General features: G+C 51.7%; 1 protein-coding gene and 1 long non-coding RNA gene across 5 annotated transcripts in view; both read right to left on the reverse strand.

Annotated features, from left to right (window-relative positions):
* The window catches only part of PIK3R6 (phosphoinositide-3-kinase regulatory subunit 6), a 65,534-nt gene extending 55,632 nt beyond the window's left edge, over nucleotides 1-9,902 (reverse strand). For 2 of the 4 annotated variants that reach the window (XR_007473340.1, XM_033422867.2), the window contains exons 1-2: nucleotides 6,483-9,902; nucleotides 5,715-5,823 (exon numbers count right to left, since the gene is read on the reverse strand). Coding sequence is in view for 3 of the 4 variants with exons in the window: in XM_033422867.2 (XP_033278758.1) it covers nucleotides 5,715-5,823; nucleotides 6,483-6,647 (274 nt within the window). In the remaining variant the exon portion in view is untranslated. The remainder of the gene's footprint in view (nucleotides 1-5,714; nucleotides 5,824-6,482) is intronic. The other 2 variants (XM_012532092.3, XM_012532091.3) reach the window with 2 other exon arrangements.
* Nucleotides 9,903-10,168: 266 nt separating this feature from the next.
* Nucleotides 10,169-12,212, reverse strand: LOC117200268 (uncharacterized). Its single transcript, XR_007473343.1, has 2 exons — nucleotides 11,544-12,212; nucleotides 10,169-10,684 (listed from the first exon to the last, which is right to left on the reverse strand). It is a non-coding gene; the product is annotated as an uncharacterized LOC117200268 (long non-coding RNA).
* Between the last annotated feature and the right edge of the window lie 2,996 nt (nucleotides 12,213-15,208).

The following is a 15,208-nucleotide window of genomic DNA, read 5'->3' on the forward strand; positions in this document are numbered from 1 at the left end:
ACCAGGCCTGAACGTTTAGAGGTAAATAAATGAGACACAGTCCTTGCCCTTAGGAGCTGGGGGCCTACCAGCCCATGACTTCTCACTGACTGCAGTGTGGCCCTACTCGCCACGTTCTCGGCCCACGATTGGCACACTGGTGTCCATGCCCACGGCAAGCTTGATGACACACATGTTACACGGAGACCAAGGGTAGTCATCAGTTAGCCATTAATAACTACTGCCTTTGCTGACCAGGCTTGCTTTAATTATTTTTACAAAAACTTGCGTGTCCTCCAAGTGTCATGAAGCCTGAACAATAAGACATTTGCCCAAGTGGTTTTTTGGGAACTCAAAGCTGTGTCCAGTTTGAGTTTGAGCCCATTAAGACTGGTTGAAACCCTCCATCTGGGCAGGCGCAAATGTCCACTTGGTGACCATTTGGCGTCAGGGGCCCAATACCTCCACCCTCAGAACACGCTAACGGCACCATTTTCTGAGCATGCGTCCCATGAAGAAGCCTGTAGCTTAGTTGCACCTGCACAGAACGATGATTACCTCACCTTTTCTTATCCCCATCACCTTTCCCCCTGCTCCACACGCTTCATCTTTATCTCGTAAGTACCCCTCGCCCCCTCGCCGTCAGGAAGGCAGATCTGAGAGTTGTTCTCCCTTCTCTTCGATGGGCTGCCTCACGAATAAACCCTTTCTCTGTTGCAAACCTCAGCATCTCAGCATTTGACTCACTGCGACTCGGGCAGACCAAACGTGTTTGGTAACATTTGCACGGGGAGCCAGAGACTTGCTGTGCCTGGTACATTGTTAGAATTTACTGCCCACGCTAAAAACTCTGCCCATGGCAAATGCCTGGAAGGTACACATGCTATACAGCGAAACAGCAAGCGTCCTCCTTCCCTAGAAGCCGCCGTTCTAGAAAATCTGACTCTGTAGCCCACATTTAAACGTTAGATTTCACATAAAAATCAAGATTCTCAACTTTTACTTAGAAGGAATAACTGGAAGATCTGCAAACAATGGGCCCATAATTCCACGTGGCAACAATCAGTGGGCTTGGACTGCAGCTGCCCCCCTGGAAGGGCCAGGCACCCGCCCCTCCTACTGCATCCACCACTGTCAGCTGGTCTGTGGCATTGTTCATGCTTCCTGCTGGGCTCTTTGAGGCAGACAAGCTGGCAACCCACAAGCTATATAGATCTTTCTTGATTTGTGACGGGGTTACACCCCGATAAACCCATTGTATGTTGAAAATATTGTAAGTCGAAAATGCACTGAACACACCTACCCTTACAGCACATCACAGCTTGGCCCTGCCTACCTTAAACCTGCTCAGAACCCTTCCATTAGCCTACAGTTGGGCAAAATCTTCTAACGCAAAGCCTACTTGATAATCAACGGCTGACTATCTCACGTAATGGATTGAATACTCTACTGAAAGTGAAAACCAGAATGATCGTCTGGGCGCAGAACGGCTGTAAGCGTATTAGTTGTTGATTCCTGTGATCACGTGGCTGGCTAGGAGCTGCCCTGCCCAGCATATCGAACCCCATATCGCTAGCCTGGGAAAAGATCAGAATTTGAAGTACGGTTTCTACGGAATGCACGCTGCTTTCCCACCATCGTAAAGTCGAAAAGTCTTAAGTCAAACCATTGTAAGCTGGGGACTGTCCACTGTGGCCCAGGTCCCAGTTCTCAGAGAGGAGAGTTAATTGCAGACACGCCTGATGTGAGCTGGGCGTTGCAGTTGCCCCGAGATGCCATGTGAGTCATTCGACAAGCATTTACGGTACACTTCTCTACTTCTCCGTAGCCCCTGATGCACTGCATCGTGAATGTCAAGCACTTGTCCGAAGACAAGACAGGGTCCCTGTCCCCAAGCCGCTCTCAGGCTAGGGAATGGAATCAAGTCTGTTCAGCATGGTTGCTATGGCAACTGGCACAGGAAACAGAGATGATACTGATGCTGAAAACACTGGTGAAGAGGCAGCGGTCCCATGGGAAGGGGGTCCCAGACACAGTGGTAAGGATGCTGCTCTGCCACTTGTGCGGGGCATTGGTCTCCGGCTCCGTCTCGGATGACCGACTGTGGCTTTTGTGCTGCTAACCAGGCGAACGGCACGTCCAAGCTCAGCTCCCAAGCCCCTGCCCTCCCCCAGTTCCCCCCGTCATAGCGAGAATGCGACATCACAGGATAGAAACACACCAGCCTCTGCCACCAGTTGGGAAGATTCCCAGCAGCTGGTACAAGCAGCGCGGAAAGCGGCCAAGGGGCGAATCCCAGCCACCTGGGGGCAGCCCCACGGTCACGGCACTGCGGCCTCTCATACATCCCCCACCCCCATCCCTGGCCAGTGCTATTCGTTCCTTGTCTCATTTGCTCAATAGTGATTGAGCCTTATCTGTCCTACAGACTCAAGGTAGGAGAACCAGGTCTTCAATTGAAGATCATAGAAGTGGATGGATTCATTCATTCACGCAACGAATATGTTTCGAGCCCCTTCTAAGTGTGAGACACTGTTCCAGTTCCTGGGGATGTGGCAATCAAGTAGGCAAAAACACCTGCTCTCATAAAGGTTGCACTCCTGAGGGTATGTAGTGAGGGTGGGAGTGGGGGAAGACAATAAATTCCATAATTAAGTTGTATATGAGATGCTGAGAAGTGCTATAGGAATACGGCTGAGAAGGGGATCGTGAGGTTCCAGCGTCGGGGGTGCGATGTTAAAAGGTCTCCCTAAGGAGGTGACATCTGAGTAGAAGCCTGCGGGAGGAAAGGAGCAAGCCAATGTCTGCAGGAAACATGTTCCATACGAAGGGAACAGCCACCCAAGCGCTGAGGAGGGAGGTGCCCGAGGGTTTTCAAGGGACAGTGCAGCTGGGGTGCAGTCGGCGAGGGGACAGTAGGAGGATGCTGGCAGACAGTCCTCCCGGGTTTGTGCCTGTCTGGTGAGCTTTTGTTCCAGATCATTTCTTCAAGAAGGTTTGTATCGTGAACAGCCTTGGAACAGACAGCAAGGATCTCCTCCGGGGCCAAGGGTGGATTTCTCTGCCGACCAGTATGATAGAGACGATGTCTCCTTCCAGGGCAAAGATGGCAGGTTTGCTCGCAGCCCACGGTGAACACTGGGGGTTTCCTTAGCTCAGGGCTAATCTCAGCCGTGACGCACAGCACGCACTTGGGGCCACCTCCCCGCTCTCCCAGGGGACTTGGGGGCAGGACGCTCACACTGCCTGGTGCACCGTGAGTGATAAACACCCGGGTCTGTGACTCTAGAATCTCGTGTTTTCTGCCAGCATCCCTAAAATTGTGGTACGCTAACCTGTTAGTCACAAGGAGGGTAAAATCTTAGACCCTTTCCAGCAGAGGGGCGAGACCAGAAACAAAGAACGAATGAGTGAATGAATGAATTGGGATTCAGAGGACGTTCCTCCTTAAACACAGAACATTAGCAATGAACAGTCCTCAGGGCGGGTGCGAACACATGGCCGTTCACTGCCTTGGGATAAAATAGGCCACAGGACCAGCCACAGAGCCACAGAGGCGGTTCTGTGACACGCAGCAGGAAGAAGCAGATGCGGCCCTGTTCGTAGCTGCGGCTGCCCATTCTCTGTGCAAGAGATCGTGGGAAGGACTTCCCTGCTGGAGCAAGGGCTGCAGAGAGCAGGACTGAGGAGGCCTGGCTCCGGGTCAGTGTCTGGCCGTGAAGATCCCAGCTTTGGAAGATCCCCTGCCTGCCCCATGGCTGGCTCCCGGGCCAGACTCTTCAGACAGGAGAAGCCACCCCTCGGGAAGAAAGACACGGAGTTTCCCAGGACCACCTGGGTCCTCCTTCCCGCCTCCCTCCTGTCCTGCGCCCACCGCCCTGGCACAGAGAGAAGGGACCCCCCACCACCGAGCCACTCCCCTCTCCTCCCACCCGCGTTGCCAGCCGGCTGCCCCCAGGGTATTGGGTCAGATGCCATTTCCAGGACTCTGAGTTCTTCTCTCTGTAGAGACAGACTTGCCAGATGACACACCCAGCTCTTTGGTTTAGAGCTTGTGATTAGTGGGGGGTGGAAATGCAGAGCTTGGGGTTCTGAGGGGGCCCCTGTCAACCCTCATCCCACGAGGCCCGCTGGGCTTTCCAGATTCCCGAGGGCCCTGCTCCCCAGCTGTCCCCTGAGGACCGGGTAGGCCCACTTCCTCGCTGAGTCTGCCTCTGGCTGGGAAGGAAACACCTGGATGCGAGAGGGCTGGTCGAGGGGGGAGGAGGAGAGCATTGTTCCTGGGGGGGGTGGGCAGGGGGAGCCTGGGAGGAATGTGACAGGGCCTGGATGCAGACCAGGAAGCCACGAGCCAGCCTGGCGTTCACATCCACCATAAGAGCCGAGGAGGTGACAGAGGAAAGTGGCAGAGTGGCCGGGCGGGTAGCATTTGGCGCTGGACTGCCCGGGTTCCAAGCCTCTCTGTTGCTATGGCAACATGTTGCTTAGAGCCCTTGTGCCTCAGTTTCCCTATCTTTAAAGGAGACCTAATATTAGCACCTACCTCATAAGATTACTGTGAGGACTCAATGAGATGACATTCAAAAGCCACTTACTTAGAGCTAAATAAAGAAACAGGCCAGGCCCACGCTGCTAAGTTCTCCACAAACCCCACGTTAGCAGCCAAACTGAATCTCTAGCTTTTCTTTCTCGCTGTTCACACCCGCTCTCCTATTCTGGGTTTGCGCACTTTGTCCCCCTCACCGGGACGCCCGCTGCTCCACCTCTGCAACAAGCCCTCTGTCTCCCTCAAGACCCAGGTGCCACTTTGCGCGGAGCCCTCCCTGACCCCACACCTGCGGGGCCCTCTCCACCTGCGCGCACACCTCGCCTCGCCAGCGGCCCCGGCGCCTGTTACTGTCTGTGTTAGTCACTCACAGCCACGTCTCAACCCCACACCAGCCGGGCAGCTTCTCAAGGATGGAGACACGGCTCTGGTTGGACTCTGGTGCCGGCTGCACACGTAGAAGATGCTGGATCCGTGTGTGTGTGAGTGTATGTGTGTGTGTGTGTGTGTAGAGAATGGCCAAGATCCGGGACAGAGGTGGACAGATGATGTCCCAGGAGGGGCACCGATGAGGACCCAGAAGATTCTCTCTGAGCCCTGTGCCTTGCTTACCCACTCTGCACTTTGGCAAGTAAGTTGCCTGTCTCCTGACCTATAAACGGGCATTATAAACATACCCAGCCTTCCTCCAATTGCCCGTGAGAATCCAATGGGCTAATGAATGTATCCTATAGCACCAGGCGTGAATAATTAGTCCTGTTATTACTGGCATTTACAGGATTCGGAGAAGAAAGGAGGGGTCTTCTCACAGGGTCCTGCGTCCTTTCTTCTTGTGAAGATGGATTGAATAATCTTTTTCTAATTTTTTTTTGGCTGCACCTCGAGGCATGTGGGATCTTAGTTCCCTCACCAGGGATCGAACCCGTGCCGCTTGCATCGGAAGTGCGGAGTCCTAACCACTGGACAGCCCAGGTTGGATAATCTTAACTTGGCAGAATGGTCATAGTAGCCACCACATCTGGGCAACCCGTCTCAGAAAGGCTGGGCGTGTATTCACAAGCTCCAGGGGTGTCTTGCCCCTCACGGGCTCCCCTTCCAGCATCCCTCCTCCCGGACCCTCGATCTGCTCTGCTCAGGTCTGCCTCTCCCGGCTCCCTCCCTGGAGACCCCACCCCCAGCCAGCGCCTACCTTGGCTCAGCTGCAGCTCGGCTGTCCACAGTCCTGCCCAGGGAGGCCTCCAGCCCGGGACCACCTGATGTCTTAGACGAGCCCTGACCGGTGTCTGCAGCCTCCAGACCTGCAGAGAAAAGCCCAGTGTCGCACAGGCCTGGCTCTGTCCCCTCCTCTTCCTTCCCCTTCCCCATGGCCCTCAAAGCTCCTCCCAGAGCACATCCTGCTGCGACGTTGCTTTCTAGAGAAGTGTCTGTGGTCAGCCACTGGCCACTGGAGGTTCTTTATTCTGACTGGGTGGGACGGTGGTACCTCCGTGGGCCCCCCGCTGGTGCTGCCTGGGCAGCAATGCAGGGAGCCCTGACTTCTTTCTCGAGCTCCAGACACACCAAGAACCGCACCCCCACCCCCGACACCATCAGCCAGATGGCCCCAAGTTCTTCCGACTCAACAGGTGCAAAGCCAGTTCCTCATTTCACCTTCTAAACCCACCTCTCTGCTGCTCGTCTCAGAATCAGAAACCTGGGTGTCATTCTTCACATCTCCCCCTCCCTCAACTGTTACACCTAAACAGCACCAAATCTTGTCACTGTCTCATGAACTGTCCCATTTTTTTTTTTCCATCCCCCATGGTGGTCATGAGGTCACCACTGTTTTTCTCCTAAATTATTACAACTGCCTGATGTCTCCCTGCCTCCGCCTCATAGCCAAAGGTCTCTTTCTGATAGTGAAACACAAATCTGATCGCGTTACACCTTGTTACAACCTTCAATAGCTCCCTATTACCTTCAAAAGAATGGCCAAATTCCTTAGCATGACTTGCAAGGCCCTTCTTGATCTGGTCCTTCCTTGACCCCCAACCTCAGGCTTTATCCCCTCGCTCTGACGCCTTCCAGAACGACTGCAGTTCCTTAATGATCCAGGCCGTGTCCCACCTCCAGGCCTTCGCATGTGCAGTGAAGTTGGGATTCTCTTCCCAACCCTTCTCCTGGCTCACTCCTAACCATCCTTCCTTTGGTACAGAAGAGGCAAAAACAGGTCAGGAGGAAAAGTGGAGTACCATGGAAGCTGGGGGTGGGACAGTGTCAAGGACTTGATGGTCAACGGTGTCCAAGACTGCAGACAGGACACGGATGAACACCAAAAAGCATCTGCTGACCTTGATGATTAGGAGAGAGCAGTGCTGGGGAGCAGATCACCTCCACGGTGACATGTTTGCTAGTTTGTCATATTCTTTCTTTTTTTTATTTTTTGAAGCCAAGCAAGATTTTGGGGGAATCTCCAACACATTTCTAGACCTTTGAAAAACTCACACACTCTATGCTGTCATCCGATATGGCCTAATGCCTAAATGGCTCTGGAGAGAGGCAGATTGCAGACAGCATGAACGCCTGGATTCAGCTGTGCCTGAAACCCTGATGTCTAGATCTTCTCTTAATTGTTCAACTATGTGATCCAATAAATGCTCCCTCCTTTTCGATTAAGACTGTTTGCACTGGGTTTCTGTCGCTTGGGTTTCTCCTTTGCAACCAAAGGAGAAGCTGCTGACCTTTCTCTGCAAGGGCCGAGTGGGCTCTGTTCCATCCCTTCCTTTTGTAGAAGAGGCCATTTGAAGAGAAGAAAGAAGTCCAGAAATTTGAACCATTTGCTCTAGAGCTCAGCTTCCCTCTCATGGCTACTTCTTTTCGGTCCCACTCACGTGACTGAACTCACATTTTATCTTACATCTTTGTATTCTTAGGTCACACGTCTGCCGCCTCCCTCCCCCTGTGAGTTCTGAGAAAGCAGAGGCTAGGTCTTATTCATTATTCTATCCACCACAGGATAAGAGAATGTTAAGAGACAGTCTGGCTCAGTAAATAAAACAAAGGGATGAATGGATGAACGAATGAATGAGGGAATGAATGAGTGAAGTGAGTAAGTCCAGGACAGGATGAAGGACCGAGAACTCAGCCCCTGCAGGTTCAGGACTCAGCAGCAGCCAGCAGTGTGGCCATCACGGGCGGCCCCTTCTCCTTATCAGCTTTGGCCTGAGTCGGAAATCACAAGTTGATGTCAGCCTCTTGTGGCTGCCCTGCTCCTCTTATCATCGGCTGATGTCTCTGCAACTACCGTGGGTGTGGTAGCCACGGAAGGGGCTGCTTGGTGACCGCGGACAGCCTGGGAGCTGGGCCCTGCAAGGAGGAGCTGAGGTACCCTCATTTTGTGGGCACGCAGCTGACAGCCAGCCAGGAGACAAAGAGAGAGTGAAGGAGGTGGACGGAGGAAAGACCAAGGCCCCACACCTGCCCCCAGCGCACCACGCCTACCATCACCGAGGGGGTGGCGTTGCCCCTCTGATTGTTCCCAGTGACGCCGTGTCCCTCCAGATGCTCTTAGTGTTTGTTTAATCTGGGCTTTTCAGGCCGTCTGTTGCCAAGTTTCCCATCTGCACCGATCTCTCAGCAACAGCCCTTTCCCCCAACAAGACCACATGATCCGTAAGCATCAGACTCGAGAGGGTTAGGGTTCCCTGCACTTACTGCTCCGGTTCCTAGATCACCTGGTTAGCTAATGGTTGAAAAGCCACTCTGGAGTGACCAACGCCCAAGACACAGAAGCAGAGGCTCGACATCTATGGCCCCTTTGGGCAGAGCTGTGATAGCTTCCCAGGTTCCTCTATCCCAGCCTGGGCGTTTGGAAGTCTGTTCACTAATACACCTTGGAGCTGCCACGTCACTTATCTTCCCTGCAGACAATCCACTGCTTCTGTTCCATCCTCATCCCTCTTTCCAGTCCCCTTTATTCAGAAAGATATGTCTTACTTATTTCCCTGTCTATTACTAAGCCGCTGAGAGGTTTAAACAAATGAAGCTTTAAATTTTTAAACAAATTAAAACCAATTAAATCCTCTTGTAACTGTGGTGGTAAGGAGATGAGTGCTGTGATCAGGGCACTCTAGAGGGCCAGGGTATTGGAGGCAGGGAAGAATTATTTGTTTTGGATACAGGAAACCCAGGGCCACCTGTGCGTTGCTGCAGCCCCATCTTCTGCAGGGCTCCCCTCTGGGATCATTCAGAAGCCGATGCAGAATTCATCATCTCTTTGAGTTTTCTAAGGAGTTCGCTCTCAGAAAATCCTAATCAGCAATGTAGAGTTTACTGACGGTTACATTAGGAGGATGGAGAAGAAGTGGATATCACTCATCTCTTAACAAGCTATTTAAAAATCTTCCGTTGTCCGGACGCCCTCCTCCAGGCCATGCCGTGGCACTGGTAGAGTGTTTTTTTTCCTTTCTCTTTTCTCCCCGTGACCCCAACTCACTAACTCCTGGCTCCTCCCACCCAGATGTTTTCACAAACACATCAAAGGACTCTTGAAGTGCATTCAGAGCACCTCCACTCCATTCTAATCTTGCCTGCCAGTTTTTATACCCCGAACTCATTAACAACCACCAAAAAACAAATGGTTCTCTGGTTGGTAGGACCCATCCTTAGAAAGCAGTGAGAGGTAATAAACCAGAAAATAGCTGTTATAGAAACACATTTTACTTTATCTATACAATCACTTCAAGAGTTAGGACAATTATGGAGATGGGTAAACTTGAGTTTAAAGGCTCGTATAACCGGCAGGTGCTGGGACTTGAACCAGGAAACACCTAGTCCAGCGAGTTCATTGTAGGACCACAGGGAGGACCTGCAGGCTGAGCCAGCCTGAAGCCTGGCCTGTGTTCCTTGGCTCTCAACTCTACTGCAGGGAGACCAAGGCAGTGGCAAGGCTGGCACTCACCTGGTGGGCACCTCTGCTTCTAGTGAATTCCCTCCAGGGCAGCAGAACAACATCATGCCCTAAACCAGCGTTTCGCCAAGTATGGCTCCTGGACCAGGAGTATCGATATCATCTGGGACCTTGTTAGCAACTAGTACTGTCTGCCGAGGAACAGTATGCGTACCGGGGATTCTCCACCCTTTACTTCCAGCAGTGTGGTTTTGTTGGTTGTGTGAGAGAGTGCAGAGTTAGGGCTAATGGGGTGACATGTGTAGGAAGCTGATTTATGTTTTTATCCATTCCCTCACCTTTCAGCCACTCTTATTTTGGGGGGAGAAGGAATTTTCATTTTAAATGCTGGCAACATTTTTTTAAATTTTCGTGTTTAAGAAATTGCTCAAGCAATTCAAAAATACATTTTCATTGTAATAACAAACATTATACAGCAGTATACAGAATAAAAAAGCAGGGCTTCCCTGGTGGCGCAGTGGTTGAGAGTCCGCCTGCCGATGCAGGGGACACGGGTTCGTGCCCCGGTCCGGGAAGATCCCACATGCCACGGAGCGGCTGGGCCCATGAGCCATGGCCGCTGAGCCTGCGCGTCCAGAGCCTGAGCTCCGCAGTGGGAGAGGCCAGAACAGTGAGAGGCCCGCGTACGGCAAAAAAAAAAGGCAATCCTCCTCCCCCTTCCCAGTTTCTTTTCCCTCCTCTCCCAGTGACCACCATTGTCCATAGCTTGGGGTGATTTATACAAATTGTTTTTCAGCTTTCTTTCTTGGAAATCATTATCAGTACCTAAGGACCAACCACATTCTTTCTTAAATTTAAATGTCCGTATGTTCTGGACTAGTAACACATTTACATGGATCAAGACGGGAAAGATACAGAGAAACCCAGACCATTCCTTCTTGCACAAGCCATCCTTCAAGTTGGTGAGGAAAACTTCTCTGCCCAGGCCTCCCTCTGCACCTGTGCCCCCTCCAAGCTGCTCACGCCCCTCTGAAACGGGGTCAAGGGCAGAGAGAACCTGCGGCTGCCCTGGAGGGCAGGGCCCGGAATACTCTTACTCACCCTGTTCTCAGGTCAGCCTGGAGACCATCCTTCCCTGCCCCGGCACCCTCGCACCGCCCCCCCTTTACCTTCCTAATAAGGCAGGTTCCTCCAGGGCAGGTCTGCAAGCTTCGCAGAGTGTGGAGGAAGAGCTGGAGGCGCTTGTCGGCATAAAATTCGCACCTCGAAGGCTGAGGATCCAGCAGAACGTCAGTGAGAAAACCCGAAGAGCCCAAGGGCAAATTGCCTGGCCTGTGCACCTGCGTGCACACGCACTGGGGCAGGAGACAGAGCGTCCCGGCCGGGCTCTGGTCCTAGCTGCCTCTGCTCCGTCCCCTCCTCTCTGGGTCTCAGTGTGCCCATCTGTAACCCAAGGGATTGGAGAGTGTGTTTGCAAAGCCTTCCTAGCTTTCTCCGGCTTCTTTCCCAGGCAGTCCTGCTTCTGTAGACCTGCGGCTACAGTTTTGCTCAGAGAGGTCCCTTTCCTTGGTGGGGGAGGGGTTGGGCATGGGGAAGGCTGCTCTGCTCCCTTCCCTCCCCACACTTTCCTCTCTCCCGATGTCTCAGGGGACCCTTTTGGGGTCAGGGCCAGCTTTGGGGGCTGAAGCGACATTCATTCACAAGGGCTTCCTTCCTGACTCCCCTGCCCCGCCCCCCAGCAGTGGCCACACAGACTCGCCTGGAGCCCCGCCAACCCTTTACTCTCCTCCCTCACCGCCCCCCCCCCACTTCCACTTCTCCACACCCTGCCCCACCACCATCCCCAGGGAGTGTGAAGAGGGTAGCTGTGAAACCAGCAGGGCTCCTCTGGAATTCCATTAGGATGAAGCCATCCCCCTCAGATCTGTGTGAACTTTACTTTTCTGGGCCTCAGTTTCCCCACAGCTCACATGAGGGGATTGAGGGAGCAGCAGAGCTTAAGAGCAGGGACTCTGGTGCCTGGCTGAGTCCTGACTTCCCCTTTTCACTGTCTCTGTGACCTTGGGGCAAGTTCCTTAGCTTCTCTGTCTCAGTTTCCCCATCTGTAAAATGGGGCACAATAGTACCTACCTCATGATGAGGCAGGCTGGGACCTCGGACCCTCTACTGCAGGGCTTGCACCTGGACAAACGTCTCTTCCAGCAACAGAATACAAAGAAATGAAAAGGGACTTGCACGCATGCGCAGTTTAGGCAAATTATGAACAAGAAGATACAAAAAGGTCAAAACCCAACTGCCGCTTCTGAGGGGCGGGGAGGAAAAGCAGGGTCCTGCACATGATCCCTGCACACGGCACCACCAAAGGGGTGGGCAGACCACCTGAGCCGTCCCTCCGGCCCAACCCCCCCTCACCCCATTTAAGGGACCAGCTCGCCCCACCTCAGGGAGCGAGCAAGGGCACCTGTTGCTTGTTTTCGCTCCCTCCTGCTGCAGCACGAGTCCCAGTAAAGACTCGCCTGAATTCCTCCTCTGGCCTCTCATCAATTTCTATTGATTAAAGAGTCCAGGAACCCTGGTCGGCAACAGTGGTGACGTCGGGAAGCATCAGTGAGATGACATAAGCACGTAAAGCACGTGGACAGTGCTGGGCCCGTGCACGGTCAGTGTTGGCTAGTATCTCGGTTTGTGCTACCTTGATGTTCAGGGGAGATTACCTGGTCAGGCTGCAGTGACTCCGAGGCTTGGCCTCCAGCTCTAAATTTCTGAGATCCCCTGAATGGGTCCTGTTTCTTCCCACTCGCCCTGTGCAGAGAGGGGCACACGCGTGTGGCTGCCGTGACCACAGCCGCCTCTCCAGGGACCACATGCTCAGAATTGCCAGGTATTATGGACTAAATGTCTGTGTCCTCCCCAGATTCGTATGTTGAACCCCCAATGTGATGGTGTTAAGAGGTGGGACCTCTGGGAGGTAATTAGGTTTAGATGAGGTCCTGAGGGTGGGGACCCCATGATGGGATTAGCGTCTTTATAAGAAGAGGAAGAGATACCAGAGCTTCCTCTCTCCACCTTGTGAAGACACAGTGAGAGACAGCTGTCTGCAACCCAGGAAGAGAGCCCTCACTAAACCTGGCAGCACCTTGGCCCTGGACTTCCCAGCCTCCAGAATTATGAGAAGTAAATGTCTGTTGTTTAAACCACCCACTCTATGGTATTTTGTTATAGCAGCCCAAGCGGACTGAGATCCTGGGGGCTGTGGACTGGCCCAGGACACAGGTGTGCCTGGTGCCCGGGACAGAGAGAAATAAAGGGCACAGATGGGGATAGCCTGCCAGCTGCCTGTCTTGGCTCCAGGGGGATGGGGTGGGCACTCCTTCCCAGGGGAGCTGGCTCCCTTTACCCTGATTTGCTGGTTAGGGTTAGGGGAGTGAAAAGAGGGATTCAGAGACTTGGGTAAAGGAGGGAGTAGCTTCTTCCCCAAGAAAACCAAGAATCTCTCTTCCCAGGGCAGCGGCCATCCTCCCAGTGAGCGAGGGTGGGGTAGGCGTGACAGTGGGGGAAGGGAAGTCTGAAGCCCCAGGGCAGGTGCCAAGCCATCCAGGTCCACACACGTCTCCCGTGTGGGTGAAGCTGCAGGGGCTGGAAAACTCTCTGATGCCTCTGCTTTGAGCAGACTGAGGCGGCTCCACGCGTTCCTTGACACAGGGGTTGTGGGAGAGCCGTCCCTCTGGAGGAGGCATGACTTGGATGTCAGGGACCATAGGAGGAGGTCTGAGGAGGGTACCAGACCACTATGGCCTGGGCCCCAGAGGAAGCCAAATCGGACTTCGTTAAAATTAAGACCATCTGCTCCGCAAAAGGCACTGTTAAGAGAATGGAAACACAAGCCATAGATTGGCAGAAAATATTCGCAAAACGCATATCCAATAAAGGACTGGTATCCAAGATATATAAAAAACTCTTAAAATTCAACAATAAGGAAACAACTCAATTAAAACATAGGCAAAACCACACCGCTGAAAGCAATTATACTCCAATAAAGATGTTAAAAAGAAAAAAAGGGCAAGAGATCTGAACAGACACCTCACCAAAGAAAATATACATATGGCAAATAAACACATGAAAAGACGCTCAACATCATAGTCTTTAGGGGACTGCAAGCTAAAACAACAATGAGGGGCTTCCCTGGTGGCGCAGTGGTTGAGAGTCCGCCTGCCGATGCAGGGGACACGGGTTCGTGCCCCGGTCTGGGAAGATCCCACATGCCGCGGAGCGGCTGGGCCCGTGAGCCATGGCCGCTAAGCCTGCGCGTCCGGAGCCTGTGCTCCGCAACGGGAGAGGCCACAGCAGTGAGAGGCCCGCGTACCGCAAAAAAAAAAAACAAAAAAAACCCCACAATGACATATCACTACACACCCATTAGAGTAGATAAAACCCATAGCACTGACAATACCTAATGCTACTAAGGATGTGGAGCTACAGGAACGCTCATTCATGGCTGGTGAGAATGAAAAAAGGGCCCAGCCACATTGGAAGACAGTTTGGCATTTAGAAAACAAAATAAAACAGAAAAACCTAAATATATTTGTACCATACGATCAAGCAATTGTGCTCCTTGGTATTTACCCAAATGAGTTGAAAACGTACGTACGTCCGAACAAAAACCAGCACACAAATGTTTACGGCAGTTTTATTCAGAATTGCCAAAAAATGGTATCAACCAAGATGTCCTTCAGTAGGTGAACGAATAAACAAACTGTGGTACATCAATAAAATGAAACATTCGGCAAACAAAAAGAAATGAGCTATGAGACCACGAAGACATGGAGGAATCTTCAGTGCATATTGCTAAGTGAAAGAAGCCCGTCTGAAAAAGCTACATGCTGTATGGCTCCAACTATATGATATTCTGGAAAATTTGTAACTATGGAGACAGTAAAGAGATGATTGGCTGCCCGTCTACTTAAGAAAATAATGGTTTCAATTTCTTTAATTCTATTAGCCTATTTGGGATATCCATTTCTTCTGTCAGATAGGCAAACTGTATTTTTGAGAAATTTCTCCGTCTTATCCAAATTACCAAATGTATTGGTAAATCTATAATATCCCTTTATTACCCTTTGAGTGTGTATAGGATCTGTAGAGATGTCTTCTTTTTCATTCATGATATTGATAATTTGTTCTCTCTCTCATCAGTCTTGTTAGGGGGTTTTCAATTAGTATGTTGGTTTTCTAATTCATAGATTTCTGCTATTACACTTATTTCCTTCCTTCTACTTTCTTTAGGATTGATCTACTATTCTTTCTCTAGCTTTCTGAGATGTAAATAACTGATTTTTAGCTTTTGCTCTATTATAAGATATGCTTTTTTTTTTTTTTTGCAGTATGCGGGCCTCTCGCCGTTGTGGCCTCTCCCGTTGCGGAGCACAGGCTCCGGACGCGCAGGCTCAGCGGCCATGGCTCACGGGCCCAGCCGCTCCGCGGCATGTGGGATCTTCCTGGACCGGGGCACGAACCCGTGTCCCCTGCATCGGCAGGTGGACTCTCAACCACTGCGCCACCGGGGAAGCCCCAGATATGCTTTTTTATGGCAATAAATTTTCTCCTAATATTGCTTAAGCATCCTGAGAGTTTCAAAAACATATACTCATTATCAACCACTTCAATATATTTTCTAGTTTCCACTTTTCTTTCTTTCTTGACCCCTGGATTATTTAGAGATGTAGTGCCTGATTTACAAGCAGTTGGGATTTTCTAGTAAAATTTACCTTATTGATAGTTTAATTTCAATGTAGTCA

The sequence above is a fragment of the Orcinus orca genome, chromosome 19 (assembly GCF_937001465.1).
Source record: "Orcinus orca chromosome 19, mOrcOrc1.1, whole genome shotgun sequence".
In the NCBI taxonomy this organism is placed as follows: Eukaryota; Metazoa; Chordata; class Mammalia; order Artiodactyla; family Delphinidae; genus Orcinus; species Orcinus orca.